At 43.2% G+C, this 14,189-nt stretch overlaps 1 protein-coding gene across 1 annotated transcript in view; it reads right to left on the bottom strand.

The window, feature by feature from the left end:
* Positions 1 to 5,533: 5,533 nt before the first annotated feature.
* The window catches only part of LOC308098122 (neurexophilin-1), a gene marked incomplete at both ends in the record, with an annotated part of 17,880 nt that continues 9,224 nt past the window's right edge, over positions 5,534 to 14,189 (bottom strand). Inside the window, one exon of the mRNA XM_080446359.1 lies at positions 5,534 to 6,307. Coding sequence (XP_080302485.1) covers positions 5,534 to 6,307 — 774 coding nt within the window. The remainder of the gene's footprint in view (positions 6,308 to 14,189) is intronic.

Genomic DNA, 14,189 nt, shown 5'->3' with positions numbered 1-14,189 from the left:
TACATACTATAAGGTAATAGCTACTAGTAGTTACTGTATAAGGCTTGTGAATTCCTCAGTATTAATCAATTATTATTCAACTGTGTGTAAAAAAAAATACACTGAGGATTTGTAGGATTATGTTGAAAGCATGATGGGTATTGGCAGTAGGATCAGTTGCAAACAGTGTGTGCATTTCTTCATTCATCTCCTCACTCACATTTTGTGTAGTTCTGCAGACATACCTCATACCTCAAGGTTATTTTTCCCAGCGCCTATTCATCACTTTTAGCTTTTTGCACACTTTCTTTCCGCCTCCTGATGCCATCGCTAGTTATTTTCTCAATTGACTACGGGCCGGTTTCCCATTTCTCATTTCTCATGGCGGAACGCCCCATTCCTCCTGGACACCACGCTCACGCTGCAGAATTGTTTTCCCAGCCCAGAGAAACCAAAGCCTCCGCAAAAAAATTGTTCATTTTCTTTCCCCACCGACTGTTGTACCCATTCTAAACCTTTAGTCCCTTCTCCCATGGGCCTCTCATCATGGTGCATGTGTGTTTGTAAAATCTGATTTGTATTTCGCTACGACGGTTTTGCGCACCAAAAGCAACCGATCTGTAAAGCTCGGCTGTGTGAGCTTGTAGATCGGCTATTTTCAGCTCACGAAACCGGCGTACGACGGGAGCATAAATTAGTCATAAGACAGAGGGAGAAGAGAATGAGAGAGAGTCTGTTGGTGGTGTGCATGCGTGTGAGCCAGTATATTGCTCTCTATAGATTTCATGTTTCATAGTGATCCCTGCCTTCTTCCAAATTAGATTTCCATTCTTCCATCTTGATGTTGACTTATTCGCTCTCCCTTTCATCATCTCCGGCAAGGTTATCCCGAGGCAGCCGGTGCTTTTATAGGAACAAGGGGGCGTTGGCAGGCAGGCAGGGGGGATGGGGGTGGGGGGATCGTGGGCCTGGCTGTGCCTGGCTGTGCCGCCAGCCATGCCTTAATCGATCTTGTTTAAAGGGATGTTGCGAGCTGAATGTTTGAACTCGCCCCCCTCGTTAACAATTGTCTGGGATTTAATTAAGGAGCAGAACGAATTTAATGTCAATTATGTCTGAAAATTAAGGCGAGAAGAAAGAAAGAATGAAAGAAAGAAAGAAAGAGAAAGAAAGAAAGAAAGGGAGAGAGAGCGAATTAGAGAAAGATGGGGGAGAGATAGAATAAGTGAAAGAGAGGGGTAAAGAGGAAGCTAATTAGGGGGTGGAGTTGTGTTCATGCATCATTCCAGTTAAAACATTTCCTTCCCCTTTCTCCCTAAACCCCTTGTTTCTCTATCTCTGCTTTCCTTTCTCTTTGTCCTTATTCCCCTCTTTCTCTCTCTCTGCATATATCTGGTAGGGCCCTTAGCACACATTTCTTTGTCACATCTTTTCTTTGCCGTTGGCACATTAACATCGGCATGCAAATAAGACAAAATATAGGCTTCAGCATTGTTTGCACATTGTACCTACAGATATGAGTCTGCCAAGCAAAACAAGATATACAACTGGAGTCTCTTCTCTACAACTGAAGTGAAAAGTACTATGTGTACTTTATTGATTTTTTGTTGTTGTTGTTGTTTTGTTTTTTAATGTCGAAAACCACAATAATTGCCATCATATCATTCGTACACTATACCATCCACATGACACATGAAAAAATAAACATTGCAGAACAAAAAGATAAAACAGACAAACCTCACATTTAAATACAACTTTATTTGTGTCCGAGCGAGGACTCTTTAGATTTTTATATATATATTTATATATATATTTCAGACGGTCAGTTCTGTTACTATTCTTCGCTGAGCGGGCTAGCGTTTTTTCTTGAAAGTCCCTAAGGCCAAGTGTCCAAGTGTCCGATCATGGCACCAGATTGGTCAACAATAAGGCTGCTGCCACTCTGTCCCGTCCCACAGCAACATGAGTTCTTCGTTATGCTTATTCCAGGCAACCCCTCTTTAAATGGCCGCAGAGAGATGGGGTGGCCTCACAATGGGACATACAGTATTGCTGTAAGGTTGGGAGGATTGGTAAAGACTAGAGGGATGGAGAGGTGGGTGGGGGGGATGGACGGGGGGTCCCAGCGGCTTTCCTAGCGCGTGTGTGTCTGATGTCCTTTCTAGGTCGCTGTAGTGTGATGGAGTTTGTGTATTTCCCAAGATTTGACTCCCAAAGATGAACAGCTTTGTACCTGTTCTCGGGATGCCCTACCAGGGGGCAGAGGGGAGTGTTGAGGTTACTGGAGTGAATCCAGGTGGGGTGCACCGCACCATTGGCATGCTTTAGAGGAGGTTTTCATGTCTTCATGATCCAGGGGCTTATGTAAGCTACTCTGAACGGGAGCGAGGAGATTCCTCAACCAGCGTGTGCGTGTGTGTGTGCGTGCGTGTGTGTGCGAATATGCGTGTGTGTGTGCGCGTGCGTATGTGTGAATGTGCGAATATGCGTGTGTGTGTGTGCGTGCGTGCGTGTGCGTGCACATGTGTGTGTGTGTGCGCGCACGCATGCTTGTGTGTGTGTTACTGTAGTTTCATGAGACAGATGCAGTGTCAGATACAGAGGGGGAGAAAGGGGGTGAGTTCTCGCTGCCTATGTTCAGTTGGCTCTGTGTTAAGCCGAGAGAGATTAGCCAGCAAATCCCAACGCTACACTCAGGAGGGTGGAGGAGTGGAAAGGGACTACCCACCGTGGGGTTCAGCGCCAGGGCAAGGAAGACAGCCAAGACCGGGATTTGGCTGTAGTGAGCCAGGTCACACGTAAATAACAGCCAGGTGTGTGAGTGGGCCAAAATGGTGGTGATGGAGATGGATGAGATAAAGAGAGAGGCAGTGTTGATTATACGTGTGCATATACATACAACGGGTGCATGTTGTATGTATACTGTACATAAAGTGGTCACCCAATGCTGGTTGACATACATGAAGCATCTCTTCCAGCACTACTCAGAAAGGGCCGTCAGTCAGTTGTCAGATACTGTCTGAAAACATCTCGCATTTGATTGCTGCATAGGCCACGTTTATACGGCATCATTTATTTTTTATACTACTGTATATCTTTGCATTCAAATGAATGTTATATGACAGCATAGTGCTTTCAGGGCCTTGTGAATTTTCGTATGAAAATGGACATTTGATTACAACCACCCATATTGTTTTTATATGCCTGCTACTTGTAACTGGCACTGAGTGGTTAACATCCTTCACAGTCCCTGTGAGAGGTGTGACTGTTAAAGAATCTGTGATCAACCAGGCTGGTCTTATTTATAAACAATCTGTTGTCAGCATGGGTGAGATCCACACTACATATCTGTTCCCATAAAATAATCAGATTCCTTTTTTTTTGGCTGAATAAACAGACTTTGTCATGATTGCAGTTACTGTAATTCCACTGCCTGTCCCCTGCAGTCCCCTTTAGCACTGCCTGCTGTCTGCTGTGGGTTAGAGCTGTATTCAGTGATAGCCTCATATGGAAAGAAGCTACCCCCTTCTTCAGGAGTAAATTAAAAGCTCTGAGGCTTTGATGTGCAGATGTGTGGCTTTTTGTTACTATCAGACAGAACAACCAAAGTGACCCATTTCTGACTGGCCAGATGCTACCCCCCACAGGAGGACTCAATCATGTGACCGCTTGCTGTTGTGCCTTCCCAAGAGACACATACCCTTGCACAAATACACACATTATCACATTATATCACACCATTTCAGATTCATAGGAGTTCTCCATTATCACCGTTTCCATGCCTAATAACTCCCTTACACCTGGCTTATGACTGGTCACTGTAAGTAAACTGTTAAGTCATTCTGCCCATCTCAGCCCACCAGCAAAATGTGAGGCAGCTCAATTCATACTTTGGACCCTAATCTCCAGTCATATTGTTTGAGAGAGCAACACAAGATGGGCCAGCCAGTGGCAATTTATCTTAATGAGACCAGTTAACTCAGGGCTAAGCTTTGTGTGCCAGCTCTGTACATAAATACAGTACAGTAATCCAAGAACAAGCTCTTATCCTCCTACCAAATGACTCGGTTTCTCAGGAATACAATTTTGCCCTCTCGTTGAAACCTTAATTAGTTCTAAGGGAGATTAAATTATAGTAATTATTATGATAATATTTTCATTTATTCAAGATAATGGGCAGCCTTTAGTGAACACAGTATTTGTCGGGAGAGAGCGCAATCTCCCCCACACACAGTCAAAGTTATCAAGGCGTGAAATCAGGAATCCTGACGGCAACAAAATGTAATCTTTTTCATACAGAGGGGACAATAGAAGGAGCTGCACACTCAACGTCTCCTTCTGTACCCTCCACTTTAATTAAACGAGCTCACTGAATCTCTCGCTCCCTGCACCTCTCCCCCTCTCAAGATGTGGAGCGGGTGAGTCTATCTCTATGCAGAATCTACTTATTTCCCTCGCACTGAACTTGTCTTAAGCCCTGCCCCAAATCTTTGTCAAGCAATTGCTTTTTCTCGCAAATTCTTTCTCTCTTTCCATCGACTCTCTCTCTCTCTCTCTCTCTCTCTCTCTCTCTCTCTCTCTCTCTCTCTCTCTCTCTTTCTCACTCTCTCTCTCTCTCTTTCCTTCTCCCTCTCTATTGCATTGTAATATAGGTGGTATAGCCTAACTCAAGGATATAGTGAAATTAGATTTGGTTGTAAACTTATGAGTAAACAGAACAGATGAGCACATCTTGGATGGGAAGCTTCCAGAGATGATGACGAAGATTGGGACAGTGTGTAAAGATGAAGAGAGACAATCAACATTGTTCTCGGATGGTCTGCACTGCAGAGCACATACAAAAGACGCCCTTTTTAGTGTTACCTGATTGATCATCTGGTTACACTTTACATTCAGCAGATCTTTGTGTGATCACAAAATGTATGATTTGGTTAAATGTACAATACAATATTACTTCATGGATGGGTCTTCTACAGCAATAGATGGACATCTATACTGTACATCTATGTTTAATCATAGATGTTTGTAAACATACATGTATATAAGTTATTATTAAATTCTGAATATCTATACAATTCTCCAATGACTTGGATTACAGCATGTTAATGCATGATGTTCCCGGAACAAATACTGCCTTGTGACTTTGTGTAAGATGACAAGTGATCAATGCGATCAGACATAGAACATTCAGAGATGAATTGGTGAGGGAGCAGAGTAGCTGGTGAGAACGGTGATATTTGGAACTTGTGTTGAGGTAAAAACGTGTGTGTTGGCGGTGGTATGTGATTTTACACCACCAGCCAATAATGAATGCTGCAGTAAAGCATCCCAAATGCCTCATTCTGCATACCATACTTTTTTTTTTGTTTTGCATATATGTTGTTGTATTTCTTTTCACATGTTACAGTAGTCAGGTTATAGAGAGGGTTTATAAGGTGTTGTTCCCACAACAGCGTTTTGGGTTGATTCACAGCCCTGGTTTTCCTCCTCACACATCGTAATCACTCCTCTTCAAATCTCTCCCCTCCTCCCATCCCTCCGGTGTGTTGTTCTTCTAGCCTGAGGGCAGGTAGGGCATCTCATTGTGGTAGTTGTAGTCCGGGCAGACTTTCTGGACCAGGCGGTAGTCCGTGCTATAGAAGGAGATGTAAATGCAGATAACCTTGAAGGGCTTGGAGCAGATCCAGGACACATGGCTCTGGGTCTGCTCCTGGAAGCAGGTCTTGGACGGGTCATAGTTGCAGAGTGACGTGCGCTTGCTCCGGTCCACCTTCTCGTAGTCCACACGGCAGTTGAAGATCTTGGAGTCCTTGGGGTAGACCACGCTCTGACGCTCCAAGTCGAACTCAACCGCCTTGACCGGTGGCACCAAGCTGACAGAGATGTTGCCCTGGCCCGTCGAGTTGTGGCGGAAGTAGACACTGAATGTGCCGTTGCCATGGTCCACAATCTTGCCCGTGATCAGCAGGTTGAGGCGCACTGTCTTGATGTTGGAGTAGAAGTCCCCCCAGCCAAACATCTTCTTGAACTTGCCGGTTTTGACGATGGGCCGGCGTTTTACCCTGGAGCTAGAGGCGTCGGGCTTAAGCAGGTCGCTTCCCAGCATCTCCCAGAACTCCTGCTTGGAGAACTCCTGTTTGGAGAAGGGCAGCGGGGAGCGGTAGGGGAGCTCCAGCGAGGTGGAGTTCGCTGCTCTGCTCTTGCTGTGAAGCATCCAGCGGCTCAGGGGGGAGAGCGGCGCCTGCCCACTCAGAAGGCCCACCGTATTGGATGCATCGTCTGAAGAGCTCTTGGGGCTTGAAGCCTCATCTTCTTGACCCAGGGTCAGCTGGAGAGAGAGACAGAAAGAGAGAGAGAGGTGGGGACAGAGGAAGATTCGGAAAGGCAGAGAGAGTGAAAGTAAGGGAGAGAGAAGAGTGAGGAAAGAGTTAGTAGGAAAGTAGAGAACAAAAGTAGACAGCTTTTACCAAGGGAGAAAGGAACGTGGATTGAAAACGAATCATAGGCTTAATCGATACTTAATTTACCTTTCATACCTCCAGTGGTAGTAATCATGACACTCTATCAATGTGTGTGTGTGTGTGTGTGTGTGTGTGTGTGTGTGTGTGTGTGTGTGTGTGTGTGTGTGTGTGTGTGTGTGTGTGTGTGTGTGTGTGTGTGTGTGTGTGTGTTTGTGTGTGTGTGTGTGTGTGTGTGTGTATATATATATTATTATTATTACATTCCTTTGTTTACTCTGGCTGAGAGAGAAAATACTGAATATAAATAAAAATACTATGCAATTTCCCAAGCTACTTGACTAGCCTGAGGGATGACAACATGTCTTGTAACAGAAAATCCACAACAAAAAATGAACTTTGGTGAACGTTTTTCACCAATGGCCAATCAGTATCTGTGAGTGTTGTGTGCAATTTTATTCTTAAGCTAGAAAACAGTGCCCCGATGTCATTAAGAGACACTTCAAACTTGTTTCACAGACAATGAAGAGGAGATAGATTTTTTTTGCCCATGGTCTTGCACCAGAATAACTGGAAGCACTTCTATGTCTCTTTTTCCACATTCCACATTGTCTAACAACTTCTGATTCTTTGTCCATGGAGTTGTTTCCGAATGCATTTGAAGTACTTGATCACATGACAGATTACAGTCTTACCTCCTGTTTCCATCCTTAGCCACTTAAGCCCTACTCAAAAAAAATCAAAACGTTTTGAAAGATATCTCTCACTGTTTGTTGACATGCCCAAAATAGGGATGCTAAGTTGAAACTGGTTAAAAGGGAAAGATTCCTGAAAATATGTCCTAAAAAATTATCCAAAAAGGCCTCTCCAGGGCGCAACACCCCCAGTTCCATTCCTGTGTCGCATGTCCTTCCCCTTCTCGCTGCCTTCAGTTTCCTGTCTCTCTACTATGCTATCTAAATAAAGCAAATAAATAGACCAAAACATGAATTTTGGTTTAAAGATGTATTTTTTGTCTCTTCCCATCAGAACCCTTCAGTGTGAGCCTGGGTTAGACCATGCTATTGCCATGGTACATTTAGTTGGAGGCAGGAAAGTGGAATGGGGGCAGAAGTATAAACAGTGATGTCCAATTAAGTCTTTTAATGTTTTAATTAATGAAATCTGTGTCGGCACAATGCTGCTAGATGTGAGCATCAACTGACGAGGAGGAAAGTGAAGAGATAAGATAGTAGGGCTCCGCTCAGCTCGCCGGTGGCTTTGAGAAAGTGCAGGCGGGAGAGCAAAGTAATGGGTAATTATGTGATGGTAATGATCTATTAACAGGTAGGGTCTGTCAGCTATGATGCGGAAGCTTCCAGTGCCACCCTGTCCTATTTGATCCAGCCATGGAGAGGACGGGCTCATCTTTGTTTGTGTTCTTGTTGTCTGTTCAGCGTATGGGTGTCATCTTATGATGAATGTGGAAAACTATCAGTGTTACAAAGGTGAGAGCATGAGTCAGCGGGCAAATGAGTGAGTGACTTTTTATTTTATTTTCGTGAGCATGTGCCGATTCGTGCTGGTGTAGAGAATAAAGCGTGTGTGTGTCTGTGCATGCGTGCGTGTGTGCGTGCATGTGTGCATTCATGCATGAAAGTGAGATGGAGAGAGGATCTATGCCCTCCGAGCCCAGGAGGTTTTATACTATCATACATAATGCATGTTTCCTTGTCTGTGCTCTGATCCATCCACTGTCTTTACTGCCTAGGCTTCCTTATACAAGCTTAGTCAGGATTATTAAGTCTTACTCATTCTTATTCCATCTTAGGCAGGTTTTTCAAGACCAGTCAGATTTGCTCACTTGCGCCACAGTCAGTCAGCACTATTGATTTCCTGTCTCTCTAAAAACGTGTATTTCTTTTCATAACAACGTGGATCGCATTTCAACGCGCCTTTCGAGGATTTCCCACTGCTGTGGTTGTGGTCTGGTGTTGGACTCAGACGAGAGGGCTCCCCCTGCCCTAATCTTGGCCTTATCCCCATGGGTCCATTGGAGGCTAGACGTCCTCTCCTTTAGTTACCTGTCTATTGCTGCTCTGATCCTTTGGCTTCACCACAGGGACCAATGTTCTACCCTCATGCAGACAAAAAAAGAACATCAACAGCCATTGACAAGGACTCCTTCCTCTTTGAGTCAGATGGCTGTGATAACTGCCCAGAAAATCACTCGTTCATTAATAATGGAAGAAATAAAATTGGGAGAGCTGTAGACATATTGATTTTAATCTCTTCAGACGATTTCTTTCTCTCTTTTTTTCCCCGATGGGGGAGTTTGGGGCAGGCGGGATGACTTTCATAACAAATGGACTATTCCCCACGGATGCTAGCGAAAGAGTGGCTTGTGTTTGACTACTCTCCTTCAGTAAGCTGCATGGCTGCTGGGAAGCAAGGACAGCACTCTACCTGCCTCCCCAGGTAGCACTTAAGCATCCCTGTGGTGCCTCTAGGATTGTTGGAGTTACGTCAGTTCTAGGATTGTTGGAGTTACGTCAGTTCTAGGATTGTTGGAGTTACGTCAGTCCGAATTCCTCTAAAACTGCCCCTGCCACTGTCAGTTAACCAGAGTCAGTCTCATTGTGGTGCCAGGGCTAACAGTAAGGTTATGTGAATGAATTAAAATACAACACATTACAGGGTACTTTGTTATACTGTAGCTACAGAGCTCCCCACACACCCTTTATAGACGTTATTTGGAAGGTTGAATGCCAAGACTGCAAGGGTAGAATGAAGTGAGGATTGTGCTATTGTCGAACAGAAGATTTAAGTGTCTGGTCCCTCCAGGTGTCCGATTCAGTGTTAACTGTCATTGTGAAATGGTAGACTGGGTTTAATATGACTCGGAAAAAGCACATCTGTAACCAGGGCTGCAACTGCTGAAGGCGTTCTGTGGGAGCTGTGTGCACCCACATGGCACCTTATTTTTGTAAACAAATAAATTATCATGCACAGTATGCAGTCAATGGCAGATGATACAGCAAACAATTATAAAAACAATTATCAAGTTTTGGGTTGATCACTCTTCTGTCTCCCTCTCAAATTCTGTTTTGAGGCTACAATGATGCTGCTTCTGAGGCCTCTGAGGTTATTAATATCTTGGAGTTGAACAAATCAGTTAGACCTTTTCCAAACTGTGTGTGTGTGTGGGAGGGGGTGAGGGTTACATCTCAGGTCATTCATGTCATAAACTGAACGGCTGCACATAGCTACGTCTTTGGTTATGTATCAATTAGGCGGTCGTGGCTTAGTCGGTAGAGATACCGGCTGGTAATCAGAAGCTCACCAGCTCGCCTCCCGGCCCGCTTATAGTGTCGATGGGTACCTGAACAAGACGCTTAACCCACCTAACTGCACCAACCCCCCCTCCCCACCCTGAGATCCTCTGAGCAGCCATCAGCTGGGTGAAGCTGAAACAGAATTTCCCATTGGATTAATAAAGGTATAACTAATTGAACTTTAAAATAGAGTAACCATTCACCATGCAGTATATAACCACAAGCGGCAATATTGTGTTACTTTTGACTGCAGTGTGGAAAAACTCTGCAGTGTTGCAGCTCTAATTGTAGAGACTCTGAGGTTAACAAAGAGCAGAATGTTCCAAGACGGGAGCAGATGCAAATAAAACAGTATATGAAATGTCACATTTAATTGTCAGACCTGTTCCAGTCTTCACTTGTGCCGTGTAAGCAGAGTCAAAATAGAATAGAATAGCTCCATTGTTCGCTCCTTCAGTTACACTGCCATAAAAAGTGAAAGCAATATTTTACTTCAGAATTTTTTGGGGTTTTCTTTTACGTTACTAGCCATCTATAAGTGGGTCTGTGTGTGTCTGTCTGTGTGTGTGTCTGTCAGTCAGTGTGTCCATAGATAATCTTACAAACTGCTGGACCGATCAGAGCTAAATTACTTACCTGGCCAGTAGGCCACAGAAGTACCTCCACAAAAAAAAATTTCACGTTATGTTTTATACTTTTGGAAATGATTATCTTTAATAATATAACTTTCATAATGGAAGTCAATGGGCCTCTGATCAGGCTGAAACCATGCCCAAATGTGGAGTCCCCCTTGGTCACAGAAGTATTTGTCCCATTCAAAATCCCATTGACGTTTTATTTTATTCACGTCATATAAGAACTGTGTTCCAAAAAAATATGTCAGGGAGGTGACTCTGTATCGTTCATGATATGTATTTTGACACAGTCTGTCTTTGGAGGAAATTGAATGAATTTGCGATTGCAGAGATTCCTTAGATTGTGACATTTGTTATCATTGTGTGTTATTATTTAGTTTGTTTGAAGTTTTCAGTCGAAACAACTGAGAACTGACAACAATACTTTGCTGCAGAAAGAAAATAATCCAATGCAACATGATGTGGTGCTGATTATGTGTGCATTTTTAAGGCTGATAATTGTAGTCTATTTGTAGGTAACCGTTTATTTTCTTACTCTTTCATAACCGTATGAGGTAAATCGCCAGACTACATATATATATATATATATATATATATATATATATATATATATATATATATATATAAATATATACTCTTTTTTTCTTTTTTTTTCTTTTTTTTTACACAGTTCTTGTTTGATGTGATGTTACAAAAAGTCTATGGAATTTAGAATGGGAAAAAATCCGTGATTTTTTACGTCAGTCTCTCTGATATTTCTTCTACACTCACCATGACAATTTTCAAGAAGTCATTTTAGCCAATCAAAAATAAAAACACATTCTGGGGCAGACAATGTTCATCTATTGTTCATCATTGCATGTTAGAAGTGGAATATTGATTTTGATATTGAAGACCGGGCACAATATAAAACTTCTAAATCACACCCTGGGTAGACAAACCGTGGGCGACGGGCAATGATGTACAATGATATTAATGCTGTGATTTTGTCATCTGTCATGTATGCTACAGTAAGTGAGTCAGTGAGATGGTTGGAGAGAAGAGAAGGTGGCTGTGGGCTCTGTCGCTGCAGTAATTGTGAGTCATTCAGCCAGGGAGCACAAGCCTTCAGCCTCTCTCCCAGCAGGGAAGCCGTGGTGGGAGAGGGGCTGGGTAGGGGTTGATATTCACAAACCTGCCAGTTACAAAGGCAATAATGAGCCTGTGAAACTGAAATGTATTCCGTTTAACCACTTTCAAACTGATGTCCCTACTTTGGGCATGTCATTATAGGCAAAATTTTGTGAAAATTGGCAATTATGTCCTGCCGCGCGACACCATCGTACAACAAACTATAAAAGGAAGTGGATAATCTATTCTCCTTAGTCTCACATAGCCAGACTTTCAGAGGGTTTTTTTTCTTTTAGTTTTGAGGGTTAGGGTTGACTGTCTCAGTTTGTTTTCAATTTTCAATGATTTGGAACCTGGTCCGGACGTCTCTTCTCCTCTACTTTATTACAACCAACCAGCCTGGTAGCCCGCAGTATGGTTAAGCCTCAATTACACGACAGTTTTTTATTGTAATATGGATGCAGGGACAAGATTCAACAAGGTCAGAAAAATTGCCAATCTACAAGCTCACAATGCGTATGAGCTTGTAGATCTGCTATTTTTTGCCTAAGCCTAAAACTAAGGGCATTTTCTCTATTAGTTCTAGTCAGTTTTGTAAACACACAATACAACCGAAACGTTGCTTAAATAAATATATGTTAAGCAATATTATATGTCCCTATTGTGCAAGTGTAGACAGTGTGTGGGTCCTTTAATTTTATTCTATACGTCTGATCCCTGCCTATGAGCTGATCAGGTGTGCATAAGACTTTGTTGTTTCAGTTAACTAAAATGTTTTTCCAATTCAGGTTTTTGTTATTTTGTTAGTTTTAGTCAACTATAATAACCCTTCCGCCTACTGATACGTCTGGTGATGTTTTAATTCTTTAGAGGTAGTAACAATTCAGAGATAAAAACAAAACAGAACTTTCACAGAAATAGGCTCTTGCCAACTAAATTGACTCCTGCCAGAGTTTACATTATTCAAATTTCAATTCTTAGCAGTTGGCACTGCAGACGCTAAACATTGAGAGAGCCTGCCCGTATACACCACCCAGCCGGAGATGAAAGCACGTGATTGTCCTTAGGAGCTGACAAGTTCAATAAGCACTCCATTTTCCTCTGGCTTGTTGAGTTGAAATCTTCATCTCTAATATGACATACATTTTTAATTAAAGGCTCGGGCATAGCTCAGTTTTCCTAAGCGTTCATCAATGCTTTTGTGCTCCATCTCCACATCTAATAGGCTCACTGCAGGAGACTTCTCTGTTACATGATTAAAGTCTAAGAACGGCTGTGCCCTTATAACTAATTATTCCACTGGCTAGTATGAAGGGGGGGGCATGGGGAAAGGTAATTTCACAAGAAACAAGCCGTTTGACTCTCAATGAATAATTTATGCTGGCTCCGAGGAGGTCACTGGAGCTTAGCTCCGTGATAGGTGGACGAACTCACCGCACAGAGGAGCTCTTTTTTTCTTTTCTATTTTTCTCCTCCAACCCCCTTCCCCGATTATCCCCCTGACAAATTTTAGACAGGTTTAGTTGTGTGGCCCCACGTGAGCTAGGGGTAGCAGGTCCATTGTGCATGCGGAGGGAGATGCCCGGCTCTGAATTGGCTATCAAATTTTTACATTATAAGATATCGACATGGAGGCAGGGGAGCCAGAGTAGGCCGTCAATGGGGGAGACACATTGAGAGAGAGAGAGTTCCTCCTGGGAGCACAGAGCATGCAGGGGCTGATGGGACAGGGCTGATTAAAGCAGTGCTCTCTGTTTGAAAACCCCAAGCGGAGCACTCAGGTATCTCACGGAGGCACAGGTAGAAAAGCTCCACTCGAGTGCTCTCACATCAAGGGATCTAAGTAGGATTTATTAATGCTTTCGGCCTTCTGATTAATTTCTGAATAGCGCCCCCAAAAAGCTCACATCAATATGATCCAGGCGCTGATAACGATACATGAGATTGTCCTGACCTATGCAGGTTTACCTACCTCTGCTACACGTAATTCTGAACAACTGTGAAACAATCTGACAGAAATGTTCCTGTTACCTGCATGCTGCATCTTTGTACTTGAAACCATCTCTTTAAAGCTCATGCTAATTGAACCCTCCAGTTGCAAGATATTCCACTTGTTAGAAACTGCTAAAGAGAGCCCTGTCTGTGTATGGAGACAACTCTGAAAATCACTGTATTTCCCCGATTATGGGGGAAACATACAGTACTGGCACACTCCACAATAGGTGCTCATCCAAGCAGAACAGTCTGTTTACAGATAACTGAGAATACAAATTGCACTGTTACCTCACCACCCACCACCCCGTCTCATTATGATGAGGAAACCAGTAGTTCCTGTCGCGCTGTGATGAGATCAGCATGAAACCAGGGGGCCCTGCTGTATCAGGACATCTTGTTTCAGTGTTAACATTTAACAATCTAATTAATGCTGATCTGTTTAAATATCTGTCCCATATTGTTCGGACAAATAAAAACATTTAATCGTGTGGATTTCAGGATAGGATCCGATGTGGATCTCAGACTTCATTTGGTCAGCCTGACATCAGTCGTCTATTACATATCTGTGACTCCGAATTTGGGCATGGTTTCAGCCTGATTAGAGCCCCTTTCAATTCCATTATAAATTTGAAGATAAATATTAACAAGACCAGGAGACCTGGTTCTGCCAGACCCAGAATAAGTACTTTATAAGATCA

The sequence above is a fragment of the Gymnoscopelus braueri genome (assembly GCF_963280865.1).
Source record: "Gymnoscopelus braueri genome assembly, chromosome: 13".
Lineage (NCBI taxonomy): Eukaryota > Metazoa > Chordata > Actinopteri > Myctophiformes > Myctophidae > Gymnoscopelus > Gymnoscopelus braueri.
Note: the sequence above shows the minus strand (reverse complement) of the source record. Positions and strands in the feature narration are given on the sequence as shown.